Source organism: Schistosoma mansoni, chromosome 2, assembly GCF_000237925.1.
Source record: "Schistosoma mansoni strain Puerto Rico chromosome 2, complete genome".
Taxonomy (NCBI): domain Eukaryota; kingdom Metazoa; phylum Platyhelminthes; class Trematoda; order Strigeidida; family Schistosomatidae; genus Schistosoma; species Schistosoma mansoni.
The window spans coordinates 33,933,239-33,948,002 of NC_031496.1; the positions used below are offsets into that span (position 1 = coordinate 33,933,239).

At 36.5% G+C, this 14,764-nt stretch overlaps 1 protein-coding gene across 1 annotated transcript in view; it reads left to right on the forward strand.

Moving 5' to 3' along the window:
- The window catches only part of Smp_131690 (MAGUK homolog), a gene marked incomplete at both ends in the record, with an annotated part of 58,612 nt that overhangs the window by 21,527 nt on the left and 22,321 nt on the right, over positions 1–14,764 (forward strand). The window contains 5 exons of the mRNA XM_018796446.1: positions 1,413–1,561; positions 3,164–3,241; positions 5,180–5,269; positions 7,284–7,472; positions 12,119–12,197. Of these exons, the coding sequence (XP_018650658.1) occupies positions 1,413–1,561; positions 3,164–3,241; positions 5,180–5,269; positions 7,284–7,472; positions 12,119–12,197 (585 nt within the window). The remainder of the gene's footprint in view (positions 1–1,412; positions 1,562–3,163; positions 3,242–5,179; positions 5,270–7,283; positions 7,473–12,118; positions 12,198–14,764) is intronic.

Genomic DNA, 14,764 nt, shown 5'->3' on the forward strand with positions numbered 1-14,764 from the left:
GTTTTCTTCAATCTCATTAGGATAAAATCAAAGACCTGAAATACAACAAAACGATTATTTCCCAAGTATAATTTTTCTTAATCAAGCCGTATGATCACTTATATAAGAGACATTAAAATCTTGCGAGGCGGGATCGTGAATGCGCACTGTTGAGGAGTCCCACAATAGGACGAAACGGTCGTCCAGTGCTTCCAGGCTTTCCATGGTGGTCTGGCTTCAATTGACTCATGATCTCAACTATAAATAAATCAATATGTGACTTAGTGAAGTGATTATGAGTTATAAAATGTCAAAGAATCAAACTCCTGATAAAAAAAGGAAACACCTAAATAGAACGTTGTTATTTCTTATGATCGTAATTACTATCGAGTTTGTATAGTATATCTAACAATGGTAAAGATTTGTTGTTCAGGATGATGAGTTTGATGGAGTTGCCTTCCGTAATCCATATAGTTTAATCGTGAAGTAAGTTTTCATAGTCTTTCTAGACAACAACATTGTCAAATCTTTAGATTGAAGCAACCTATAAAAATTTCTTCGTATATGATAGGATAAGAGTCAATAGCAATCAATCATATTAAGAGTTTAGATAAAACGAGGATGATATTAAGCAGAGATGGATAGTGGCTAGCAGTGGAATCCAGGACGCGCGTTTCGTCCTATTTGGGACTCGTCAGCTGGATGTACCTGCATCTCAGAGTTGATGTTCACTCTGGGACTCGAACCCAGTACCCTCTCTTCAAACGCCATCGCGTTATCCACTCGGCCACTGAGTCCTGATAGCCATTTGCTTGTGCAATGGGGTGAAGTTTAAATTCATTTAGTGTAGTTTGTTTGAATCTTCCCATTGATGTAGCTATCAAGACTCAGTGGCCGAGTGGATAACGCGATGGCGTTTGAAGCGAGGGTACTGGGTTCGAGTCCCAAAGTGAACATCAACTCTGAGATGCAGGTACATCCAGCTGACGAGTCTCAAATAGGACGAAATGCGCGTCCTGGATTCCACTGCTAGCCACCATCCATCTCTGCTTACCATGCTTGTGAATCAAGGCTATATCGAGGCAATACGCACAGTATGCACATATGCCATTTAGAGACTGACCAGTTGCAGTCCTAACACATCGATGGGAATATTCAAACAAACAACACTAAATGAATTTAAGGATGATATTATTTGTAGAATACTACGAATTCATTGAACGTCTATAATTGAAATAATGAGTCGATTGAATCACTGCTGACAGGATTCACCGCTGTTAGACACAATCTAAGTATATCAAAAAATTATCTATAGGGTTGACAAGTCATCACAGTTAACTCTATTCAAACTATTTTTTTCTGATTTCATTTTTTTAATTTTTTGCTAACTTTTCCAATTGACACTCTTATTGTTTAATTCACAAACAAAATAGCTGTCAGCGCTGTATTGGACAGTTTTGAAGAGATGCAATGTCTTACAGAATGTTTTGAAAAAGATTCTGACCTATTCCAGCCAGTATTTGAAGATGAACATTTACATTGTTTATTAGAGGCAAGTTTCTTTATCATTCATTATTCAAAAGTTCTTTGCACCGTTGAATGCCGGCTCAGTGGTGTATCGGTTAAGTGCTCTGGCGCGGGACTGTTAGGTCCTGTGTTCGAATCCCGCGAGGCGGGGTCATGGATGCGCACTGCTTGAGGAGTCCCACGGCCGTCCAGTGCTTTCAAGCTTTCCATGGTGGTCTAGCTTCAATTGTCTCATGATCTTAACTATATAAAGTTCTTTGCTTGATTGACATTCTTTTCGAAATCCTTTATTCATTATGTATTTTTTTATGTCAGTCATATTATTCTTGTAGTTGCAATTGTATGTAACATAATTGGTGGGTTTTCGTTGTGTCTGAGTGTATTTGTGTTTGCGTAGCTAGCATGCTATGTCTCCTCCGACTTGTCATGTCTGATCTCATTAATATCAAATAAAGGCTAAACATGTGTTCATTTTGAGCACAAAATAGAAACTGGTATATATTATAGAGATATGAGAAGTTCAGTAATTTAAGCTTCGAATCCTGACCCAGAAAAACCATGTGCAGTCAATCATCCTATCATGACCTTATTGTACTTCTTGTTCAGATATAACAGTTTGAGATAACTTGATTATTGAATAGACAATATGGTTTGTGTTTTCTAATTAAATGTAAAATAAAACAAAATTTTTTGATTGAACTTGTGGCCAATTTTCATTCATATAAAGTCATGAAGAGGACAGTTTGCAACATACTCTAAGCATGCTATACAGCAGCAATAACGCAACTTTTAGTTTTCAGTGCACAGATAATCTCTTTTCAGTATTGCTTATGCGTTTGATTTATGGGAATCAAAACTCTGGGAAACCAATTTAAAATATTTTCACGGATTTATTTAAATCATTTTAACTTCTAATACCTTCCAATACCTTTGAAAAGTATAGTAATAGAATATATGAAACTTAAATTCTTCCTTTTGGATGTTGGTGTTAGTACATCCGTTCATTCTTCGAAAGATTAAGTCACAACACGAAACAGTGTCTTAGCAAGAAAAATATCTATACAGGTTTTTGTGAGACTTGTATTAACTATGAGTAGTTGACTTATTGTTTAAATATCAATAATCTGTGAGTTTATTGGATAATGCGTTTCTCAATGTTAAAACATGCGGTATTATCAGTGTAAGGTTGTGGAGCCCGCGTTTTAATTAAGATCATGAACCGACCACATTTGAAAACTAGGGAGCACTGGACGGCCGTTTCGTCCCAGCATGGGACTCTTCAGGAGAGCGCATTCACGATCGTGTATGTGGGACTCGAACCAAGAGCCTTCGGTCCGGCGCGAAAACGCCTAACCTCTAGACCGCTGAGAAGGGATCAAACGTTGATGGTGTCTAACTTCAATCACTTCGTGATATTGCGCGACCATCTTTCAGTGTCTTTGGTGGGTTACTGCTTCATACCTGACACGGCGCTGGCCCAGTGGTCTAGAGGTCAAACGTAAGTATGCGAGACCTAGGTTCGAATCCCGTTCATATGTTGTTGTTTTTTTCCTAAAGAAAAAAAGTGTTTGAAGATCTCTTATTTTATTATCTCAATATCGTTTATCTCAACTGTTTTCATTCTTTTTTTCCCAATTTACACCGTTTATTTTCACAGCTCTATGACCATATTAACACACATTCACCAGGCAGTGATTTTCATGTTCCTGCTGATGCAACAGAAATTTGGGCTAAAGTATGTTTTAATGCTTTTTTTATGCATGCAGGACAGATTATTTATAACTTATGTAAAATGTATGACTTATCTGGTTTTCAAATTTTTTCAAAACTCTTTTGATGTTGTTGAGTTTCTTTAACTGGATAATTTAATTTTAGAAGCGCCTAATACAATTTTATTTGTTCGGAACTACAAGAAATTCGTCAGAAATCCAACATTTACAATTTTCATTTCTCCATAAGTGTCTTCATCACCAAGTTCTACCAATAAGTGTGAAATTCAGACCACCAATCAAGCTGTCAAATATCGGATATAGAAATATCAACATTTCATCGACAGTCAGAAGGCGGAATTGCCGAAAATACTTAGACCACGATATGTATCAACGTTATAAATTGCAACCAACATATTAACTAGACGACAAAAACAAAGAAGAAGCATTTTCAAAGCATCTTCTAGGTTTTCTGTATTAAATTCTTAACTATACGCAAACTCATGAATATTTCTTGTGATTGAACTTAAGATTGTTAGGGTATGGATATATTGACCCATTCTTAAGCGTTAAATTAGAAATCAAATGGAATTCATTCAATTTGCTTCCTATCATTGGACATAGTCATTATAGGGCCTGGTACAAATAAGTTTCTATTCATGTTGCCATACCTTACATCAACAAATACACAGATATACATTAGCAAGATGAAAAACAAATGAGTGAAAATAATATTAGGTTTAGCACAGATATAATTTGCTCATTATAATTATTTGACAGTTTACTTACTTTACTTACTTACTTACACCTGTTACTCCCAATGGAGCATAGACTGCCGACGAGCATTCTCCAACTCACTCTGTCCTGGGCTCTCTTTTCTAGTTCTATCCAGTTTTTGTTCATTCTTTTCATGTCTGTGTCCATTTCTCGGCGTAATGTGTTCTTTGGTCTTCCTCTTTTCCTTTGGCCTTCAGGATTCCATGTGAGGGCTTGTCATGTGACTCGGTTGGATGATTTCCTTAAAGTGTGTCTTATCCACTTCCAGCACTTCTTCCTGATTTCTTCCTCCGTTGATGTTTGGTTTGTTCTCTCCCACAGTAGGTTGTTGTCGATACTGCCTAACTAATGATTCCGAAGTATCTTGCTTAGAGAACTGTTAATAAACACTTGTATCTTCTGGATGATGGTTTTCGTAGTTCTCCACGTCTCCGCCCCATACAGTAGAACTGTCTTGACAGTTTATCTACACTATTTGAAATGGCTTAAAAAAATTAGTCGACGATTTTTTATCTTAATCTACTCTTATGTATTTTTTCTCTCTCAAACTTATTTCTATGGTAATCAGTACAACTATAGTGATATTATATAAGCTCATTTAAAAAAAACAACTGAAAATTCATTACTATTATTATCATCATCATTATTTTGACAGTTGAAATTACGAACTGATCTTAACTAGACCACTAAAGAAAACCTGGAAGTACTGGATAGCTGTTTCATTCTAATATGTGACATTTCAGTAGTATACGTTCATGAGCTCCCACTTGGGAATCGAACCCATAGCTTTTGATCAATTGCTACCTTTGAAACTGATTATTTTCTCATATCATTTAGTAAAATTCTTTGAAAATAAAATATTTTATTCTTATCCATATTTTAATGGTTGAGATCATGAATCAATTGAAGCTATACCACCATAGAAAACCTGGAAGAACTGGACGGCCGTTTCGTCCTATTGTGAGAATCCTCAGCAGTGCTCATCCACGATCCCATCTCGCAAGATTTGATTGATTCATGATCTCAACTATTAAAGTTATTATAATATTCACAAAACCCCTTCTGATAATAATCTTATCCATATTTTCATATTGACAACTTAATGTTTAGAGAATAACGTTTCATTTTTATTGATTTTCCTGTTCTTCTTTTTGTATTTTTATTAAAATTTTGTTTTAACAAATCAGGTATTAACCGAGTTATCCATATTGAATAAAACAGAAATGGCATCAACTGTTGAAGAATTAAAATTTTATATGAAACAACCTCATTTTCGTGTAAGTGATTCATTAATTTTTATTTTGTATATAAGGGATAAAAATCCTTACATTAAGAAAACTCGACCGTTGCTGTTACCTTGACGTGGTAGTCGAGCTTGTTTATCGTGATGAACCAATAGAGCTATACTGACTGGAACAATCGTTCCTCATGGTCCTACTATGCCAGACAGGTTGGTTGAAGAGCGGTAAGATTAAAAGTAGCAACTGAATGACTTTATTTAGAAATGAAAATTATTAGTTTATATGACTATAAGTTATGCAAATAATCGTTCGAGTTAATATAAATTTGTAATTAAGTTGAAATACCTTAGATAAACTAAACCTAGCCAAAATTCTAGGTCGAAAGTTTTCAAAACCTAAATTTATTAATATGAGAATTTTTGGAGATCATGATATTTTCATAATACAAATTCCCAGTCGATCTAAGCTAAACCACCATTGGAAACCTGGAAGCACTGGACGGCTGATTTGTCTTAGTGTGGGTCTCCTCAGCAGTGCACACACAAGATCGCGCACGCGAGATTCGTTCTCAAGACTTTTAGTCTTGCGTACATGTTTCCAGTCGTCCAATTATGATCTAGCTTATGTCGACTCTTGATTTCAACATAGAAAGTAAACTTTTTTGTTTTATACTTTCATTAGTTACTTAATTATGTTCAATAGCCGTGTATAATTACAGGCTATCATAAAATGTTCACAATTTTACTTAAATCTAATTACTGCAATACTGATGAAGTACTACCACAATAGTTCCTATGTTTTCCTCTTCCTACCCTGTCGTTTAAAATAAAACTGTAGAACTCACAAATCAAACATATTCAGCTATGTAAAAGGAGATCTTGTGTGAGCAACACATTTACGGATAACTATAAATGATAGCTAATCCCTGTTTGCAAATTGAATTAAGCAATTATTAACATTCAGTCATAGACTCCAAAAACCCTCGTAATACAAACGGATATCAAAGAATAAAATATCTGACCAGTAAAGACAATACAACTTAAATCTAGTAATTATTTGTTTCATATTGGATTCCTCAACAGTGTATTTCACATCCTTGGTTTATCTGCCTGCCAGTCTTTGTAAAATTGTCAGGGAGAGAAAGTGTGCTGTCTCGATGTAGTTAATAACCATGACATGTTAGATTAATTGATACAACCTTGAAGTTTATAACCAACATGACTAACAATATCGTTCTTGAAATTCTTACAGAAACATATAATGCCACTAGGATTAGTTGAAAAACGTTGTTCAAAGATCTACCCCCAATCATCCTGGTTATCAAAACAAAACATATGTAGCGTACAAGTTTATAACTGATTGATCACTGGGCGGTGATCAATGTCATGTGTGTTAGGTCCTTCTTAGTGCAGATCGAATACCAGTGGTAATGTCTCTGACTGTGAAGCTGGGTGACATGGGATCGAATCCGTCAGGGAGCATCAGTTCTCTCAAGATTAGAGGTACACTTTACTTAAGTGTGCCAAAATAGCACGAAAACTAGATCCGGGGTTTCCTGTTGATTACCTTCAACCACTCTCTTATCTTAACATAGTGCACACAATGTCGAGTTACGTAGACTAGTGACCATATTTCATCTTGGTCGATAGGATTCGATGTGAACTAAGAAGAACCCGACATATATGACATTGATCCCCTCCCAGTAATCAATCGATTGTAAAAGTATTTACTTCGTCTAGAATTTCAGTCAGCTGTTGACATTCTGTTTCGTTTAGTCCTTTTATGTTCATTGAGTTTATTATTAAATTTGAAAATGATTCTAGTGAAATAATCACTAAGTATCTCTTTAGATCTTTATCAGTCGATATAATTCTCTAACAAAACAAAACTTATACTGTGGTTCTTTCATGAGGCTTTGGTAAAGAAACGACATATTCTACGAACATTTTACCCCTCTCAAAATCTTATTGTTTAAATGTTCAATAATTTCAGTATTCAATTTTCCCTATTTTCATTATATCTATTAACATGATAAATTTCGTTATTTCAGGCGTTATTACAAACATATGATGTAATAGCTCAAGAAGTTTATGGCCCTGAAGCTATTCGTGTTACTCCACCTCCATTATCATCATTTTTAAATGGTGATGAAGATGATCATATGGAATCAGATACAGATCAACCACAAGTAACACGTGTACGTTTAGTACAATTTCAAAAGAATACAGATGAACCAATGGTAAGAAATTAAAAGAGATCATATTCATTGATAAATAGATTCAATCTTTAAAAATAATGAAACGTTCTGGTTTTAATGATGAAAGAGATCAGTTCGTCGGTTTTTGTAAAATTACACTTTTTCGATAAGACTCCTAATAAAATCACTTATGATCATGTTGTAATTTACTAGTTGGATCTAAGTCAATACACTATAGGTTAGTTTTAATGAAGAAATTTCGTTAGTGAATGAGAAGTATGCATAATTATCTAACACACTCACCTTAATGATACATAGTGGCTCATCAACATTAAGGCTCATGTATACCAGTGTTAGAACTCCACCTGTAGCTCCTCCGGGGGCTACTGCCGGTGCCAAACCCGGGTAAAGAAGGAGGGTGGAGAACTACGACAGCTCTCACATGAAATTCTGAAGGCCAAAGGAGAAGAGGAAGACTAAAGAACACATTACGCCGAGAAATAGAGACAGAGATGAGAAGAATGAACAGTGATTGGATAGAACTAGAAAGGAAGGCCGAGGACAGAGTGGGTTGAAGAATGCTGGTCGGTGGCCTATGCTCCATTGGGAGTAACAAGCGTAAGTAAGTAAGTAAATACCAGAGTTAGAATACGAGCTATTCAGACAGCAAATCAATCAGTCATTTATGAAGAATGTTAGGTTTGGAATAGCTGAATATGAAGATAATTTGCTACTGTAAACATTAACATTATAATAGGCAGATCATGGAAAATTATAGTTGAAAAATTAAGAGTAACAGTAGTGTCAATCCTAGTGAGAAAACGACTAGAGACAAAGAGAATAAGCTTGTAAATAACAAATGAACTTCGAGAATGAGGTTGTTTAATGATAATAAAATGAAATATCGAAGAGAAAATAAAGAATGAATGAAATCTTTTTAACCCTGATCAATTTTTAAACTATATCGTCTAAAGATTATTAGTCTGGAGATATTGACGTGGAATTTATTTCTAATTTCTCTCACAACTGCCCCCAGACGCCCTGGTACGGCCGAGAGTGGGGAGAGTACGCTCTCCCTCTCCAAATGCTCTCACATGGCCACGCGTATATAGCCTCTGTCAGGGAAGTCCTACTCACTGCCTTCTCGTGGCATTATTGTTGGTTACGAAATTGAGAGGACGAAAAGCGAATGTCATCATTACGCATTGAGATAAGTAATAGCTATTCATAAATAATACATTTCATAAATACGTGTAGATTATAAAGACTTCAAAAATTCTAACCCTGAACTTCTGTCACTCAAAATATCTAGTTTTTGGATTCTAAGTTTGATATATTGAAGTTAAAAGCTCTCTTTTCCATCACTCACTTGATAAACAATGAAGGATTGATCTTGATTCATAATTTTTCATTATCAACTTCGGTAAACGTATAGTCACTAAATAACTTCATTAGATTTTATTTTAATTATTGTTTCATCATAAGTTTCACTATCATGTTCAGTAGAGCTTCACAATATCTGATCATTTCAAACAAATATCAACATTCGATCATAGATTTGACAGTAAAACTGGTGTTTTGAAAACACAAAATGTACTTCGTTCTTGTAACTTAGTATCATACACATGAAGTTAGTCCTTTCATTATTTAAGAAGAATTCGAAGTTGTTATAACTTGTGGCCTGCCGCCAATTAGAGAGCAGTGAATTGTTGATCGGACTAATGACACACGAAACCCATACGGGCAGTCTAGAGTACTTGTCGGTCCTGCTATCTGCCTAGCGCAGCCAGTTAAGTCCAGAACACCAATAACACCCTCTGCGATATGAATCATTATTCTCAAATATACTTGGTTTATATACCAAACAGACAGATCACATCATACCAGAAAATAGAAAATAATATTTGTACAAGATTTCGCCAAATGTGGCTGTGAGTAGGAGGAACAGTAATTAACTGACTGGGTATAACTCAAGAACGGTAAATCATATAATAATAGTACATAGGTCTAAATAAAGCTCATAATCAGAGGGACATGAATATGAATAGTTTAGTTAGTTAACAATTATACGATAGGAAATATACATATCATATTGGTCCATAAATAGTTCTCAAAAGGTACCATTCATAATTCTCTTCGGGATATAACAGAAGTAATAATAATGATAATGATAATGGATCAAATCATATCAACACCCCGACATTCGTTCATATTATCTTTTTGTCATTGAAGGATTAAAATACACACACATCTACTTTGCCTAGTTGCCAATTGTTACAGTTACCCCATTAAAATTATTACTAATTCATGTTATGATTGAAATAAAAGTTTTTAAATCCCGTTTACCGCAACTTTTACATTGATTATTTAAGGTCAGTTGTTTTTTTTGTCAAGAATTTATTTTGCTGTGTTTCAAGGTTATGTGAACAATATTTGATCAGTAATGTTTGTCCCTACAATTGTTTTTCTCTCTCTCTCGAGAGAGAGAGAGAGACAGTAAACGTTTTCGTACCGAAACTAGTCCATATTTTTTTCTGTGTATACCAATGAGCATTTTGGGATTGTTTATTACTTCTCTAAATTTTATAATTGTATTCGATCTGTAGTAGAAGTAGCGCTATTCGTTTGCTCATATAACCTCCTGAAAATGAATCCACACCGCTTATCCACGTTTATATGAATTGTTGACTGAAATGACAGTAGGTTGAACAAAAAACAGTAAATTAAAACATAACATCAATCCATGAAGTTATAGACTGTTAATCCTAGTCGTGTTGGTAGGTATAAACCATCTGGTTGGCTTCTTTTTAATAACTACAATCAATGGTTGGAGACTGTTACGTCCTTGAATCTGTCTACCCACTTTAGTGCCGAGTATGACTTGTCTAATGTAGATTAAGACCTTGACCCGATAGGCTGACTGGCTTAACCTTCAGGCTAATATGCGTGAGTTCGAAGTGGGGGTAGAGAGACGAAAACTATTCTATCCCTGATTGACTGGCAAGCACGCGCGCGAGAGAGAAGACAAAGACAGCAGGAACACTAATCACTTTATTCCAACCCCGATCTAGCACTCGAATTCCCAATTCAAATTAGGGTGAAAAGTTACATGAATAAATAGATGAATAACCTGACCACAACGTACAATAATAAGGAAAAGACAATTGTGTCCAAAACTGGGGGATTGTAGTAGAAAATAGAGTACAAAAGGTTACGTCTAAATTACAATAGCTTTAGAACAGAAAATGCTATGACAGTGAATTATACATCAAAAGAAAGCTCATGATCTGTAGAACAGGCTAGGGCAAAAGTAAATGTTACAGTTTTACAAGCTTTGAATTAAATGAATTAACGTCCCCAAAAATAGCTTCCGTAATTTGTTAAGGCTTCTTGTTTCGCGGTTCACATCAGAGACGTTGGTTGGAATGGCTACAAATTAGCCACAATTGCTTACATTCATTTACTTTTTATCTTCTCAATCTTGAGTTTCAGTATTTCTTGATGTATACCGTGTCATTCCTACTTCCGGAAACATAGTCTCAATGTACAGTCTTTACGACTATTATTCTTACTACATCACTTTGATCATTTTTGTTACTCATCTTCTTAATTTTATATCGTTATATTGATGTGATATGGGAACTTGAGTTAATCCACGAAGCTTCGTACGATTCGACAAATCAAGTGTATAACTTAGTCAATCGATTTTTAAGGAAATGTCGAATATCTCTACATTTTCCACTGACTTTTATCTCGAATGTTCACTAGATCAACAGTTATTTGAAAATCCAAAGATATGGAAATGATGAAAACTTAGAAACAACGCTGGTGGACTGTTTGAATACCTGGGTTATCTGTTCCTGCCATCTAGATATTTCAACAAGTTATCAGTCTTTGTTTGTTTAATCATATCATTATGCCTACTAATCGCAGAACCTATTCAGCTGTGTTTATGAAAGGTTTACGACTTTTCTCTGTACAAGTTACAAAAAAGTACAATCAGAAACATCGTGGTGGCAGGCAGTATGCATTTTAACAAAAGAATGAACATTATTAAGATATGGAGTCCTGAACTTCTAATATTCAACTGGCGATCATTCAATATTTATAGTCAGGATCGATCAAGAAATAAGAAACAGAAATTTGCTGAAATACTTTGATCTGAAAATTCTTTATTGTACAAAATATATAACATTGAATAAAGCCATTAATAATAATAAAGAATTATCAGTATGGGGTTATGAAGATTGTTGAGTTTTTGATTGAGACCATGAATCAGTCAATGTTAGACCATCATTGAAAACCTGGCAGAACTGGACGGCCATTCCGTCCCTAGTATGGGATGCGCACTGCTGAGAAGTCCCGTACTAGGACAAAACGACCTCCTAGTTCTTCCAAGTTTTAAATGATCATCTAACATTGACTGATTCATGATATTAATCAAAAATAATAAAAAAACTGGTACGAATATGACTATCAGGATGGATTAATTTATTATTTGTTGAATAAAGTTAAAAGAAATTACACTCGAACTTCAAGTAGACGGTGGTAATCTTTTCCATAAAATGGGAAGTTCAACATCAGTAGTATCCAACTGAATCACAAATCTTTTTAATTAATTTGTAATTTTTGTTAATTAAGTACAAATTTCCTTTGTCTCTATGTTTATATTTTCATTAATACTACAGGGTATTACTTTAAAGTTAAATGAAGAGAATAAATGTATTGTTGCAAGGATTCTACACGGTGGAATGATACATCGACAAGGTAAGAAATGTAATTCCTTTATAAATATATGTTCTCTTCAACTATTCATAAAATTATCAGAAGGGGGTTTTGTGGAGATTTTAGTAATTTTATATAGTTGAGATCATGAGTCAGTTGAAGCTAGACCACCTGGAAGCACTGGAAGGCCGTTTCGTCCTATTGTGCGACTCCTCAGCAGTAAGCATCCACGATCCCGCCTCGTAGGATCAGTCAGTCAGTCAGTCACAACGTAGAACTTCGTACGTACGTACATCAGTTCGAGTTGCCATACCACATTAGCACAGAGATGCAGTTGTCGATTCAAATCCCATAGTGGTAGAAGAAGTAGGAGTATAATCAGAAATCCAAAAGATTAGGGGTTTCAAGAAATTATTGAAGGAGTATAGTACAGTGAAATAAATTTGGAAAGAGAAAAAGATAAAGACATGAGGAATTCAGAAGATTAGAATTTGGTAGAACACAAAGAGTGGATGCATCTTCGCCATTGCAAACGATTTTGAGCCATGTCATTCAAGGTCTCTAACCATCGGTTGCTGTCATCTCGCGAATCCCAACCAGGTAGTCTACACCTACCAACATGGCCCAGTCCACTTGTCAGTGACTTCATTGATTTGTGCCACGTTTTGGTCTGGCCACCCCTAGCTTTCTTCCCACCTACTCCTACACCATGAAACATTGCACGTCGGGGCAGTCGGTGGTCGGGCATACGTAACACATGTCCCAGCCATCTCAACTGATGAAGTTTCACTACTTCATCAATCGATTTGCCATCCCTACCTAGTACTCGTTTCCTAATAACTGCATTACTTACCCGGTGGTCCCAGGATATACGAGTAATGCGTCGAAGACACCTATGATCGAACACTAGTAGCCTACGAATATCCTCTACTCTTATTGGCCATGTTTCACTGCCATAGAGTAGGACGGAGCGAACTGCTGCACAGTAAACCCGTCCTTTGGTTGCTAGACGGATATCTCGCCTACGCCATAAATGACGCAAGTTGGCGAAAGCTAGACGAGCCTTCTGTATCCGTGCTGAGATTTCGTCACATACCAGACCACAAGGGCTGATGAGACTTCCAAGATAAGTGAAGTGGTCTACACGCTCAACTACTTCACTCCCTATCATTAGTTCAGGTGTCGATGCAACCCAATCCTGAAGTAACATTTTGCACTTCGAGGGAGAGAATCGCATTCCGAACATGCCTGCATTGTTGCTTATAGTGGTCAGAAGACTCTGCATGTTGTCAGCGTCTTCACCGAGTAAAACTATGTCGTCGGCGTATTCTAAGTCGACAAGTGAGTCTCCTGGTAAAAGTTCAACTCCTGGAGGTTTAGCTGATGAAAGTGCTATCTCTAAAAGTAAGTCAATGACAAAGTTAAACAAGAATGGGGAGAGTGGACAGCCCTGACGAACGCCACTTGTGGTAATCAGTTCTGATGACAGTTCGCCATAGGCTCTAACTCGACCAGTTGTGCTCGAGTAGAGAGCCTTTATGAGGTTAATGTACTTCTTTGGTACTCCTTTCAGTGACAAACAGTGCCATAGAACCTCACGATCAACAGAGTCAAATGCCGCCTTAAGGTCAAGAAATACTACTATTGTGGGACGTCTGAATTTGTGTCTATGTTCTAGGACCTGACGTAGGGTGAATATCTGGTCTATGCAACCACGTCCAGGTCGAAAACCAGCTTGGTTTTCTCTAGTCTGCTCTTCACGAGCTTTGGTTAGGCGACCTAGTATTATTGAAGCTAATATTTTAGACACTATATTAGTCAAACTGATCCCTCTGTGATTGTCACAAGAGGACTTTTGTCCTTTCTTATAAACTGGCACAATCAGTGATTGGGACCAGTCAGATGGAATTACGTCCAGTTCCCAGATTCTACCTAAGACCTCAGTCAATCTCACTGCTAGTACTGGACCACCATCCTTAAAAATCTCAGGGGTCAACCTGTCAGGGCCTGCTGCTCTCCCTCGCTTCAGATTTCCTATAGCTTTTTCAACCTCACAGAGGGTTGGAGGACTTACATCAATTTGCCATTCAGGACGACTGGGGATCGTGGGTAATTGAAGTGTGGCTGAAGGCCAGTTGAACTGATCCCTAAAGTGTTCTGCCCATCGATCCAACCTCCTGGATTGAGAATGAATTATATGCCCATCTTTATCTGAGATGGTTTCACTGATATTCGGGTTCCTAATACCGGTTTCTTTAACGAGTCTGAATAGCTGCCTACTGTTACCTATTGCCGCTGCCTTTTCCATCTCTCTTGCTTTCGCTACCCACCACTGTTCACGATCATTACGTAGACTTCTTATAAGCCTGCGCTTAAGTTGACTCCGCTCTTCGTTATGCTCAGAGCCAGGTGGGATGAGTTTACGAGCATCTATCAGTGCGATAGATGCTGCCGAGATCCATTGTTTCTCCCTAACGTTATGGTTTACCTTATTAGCGGATATCACTGCTGTTTCCACAGCTTTTCGGATGTCATTCCATGCTGCCTCGGGGTGGACACAACTTACATGGCTGCCTAACTGTTTTTCTAGTTGTTCCTGAAATATATTC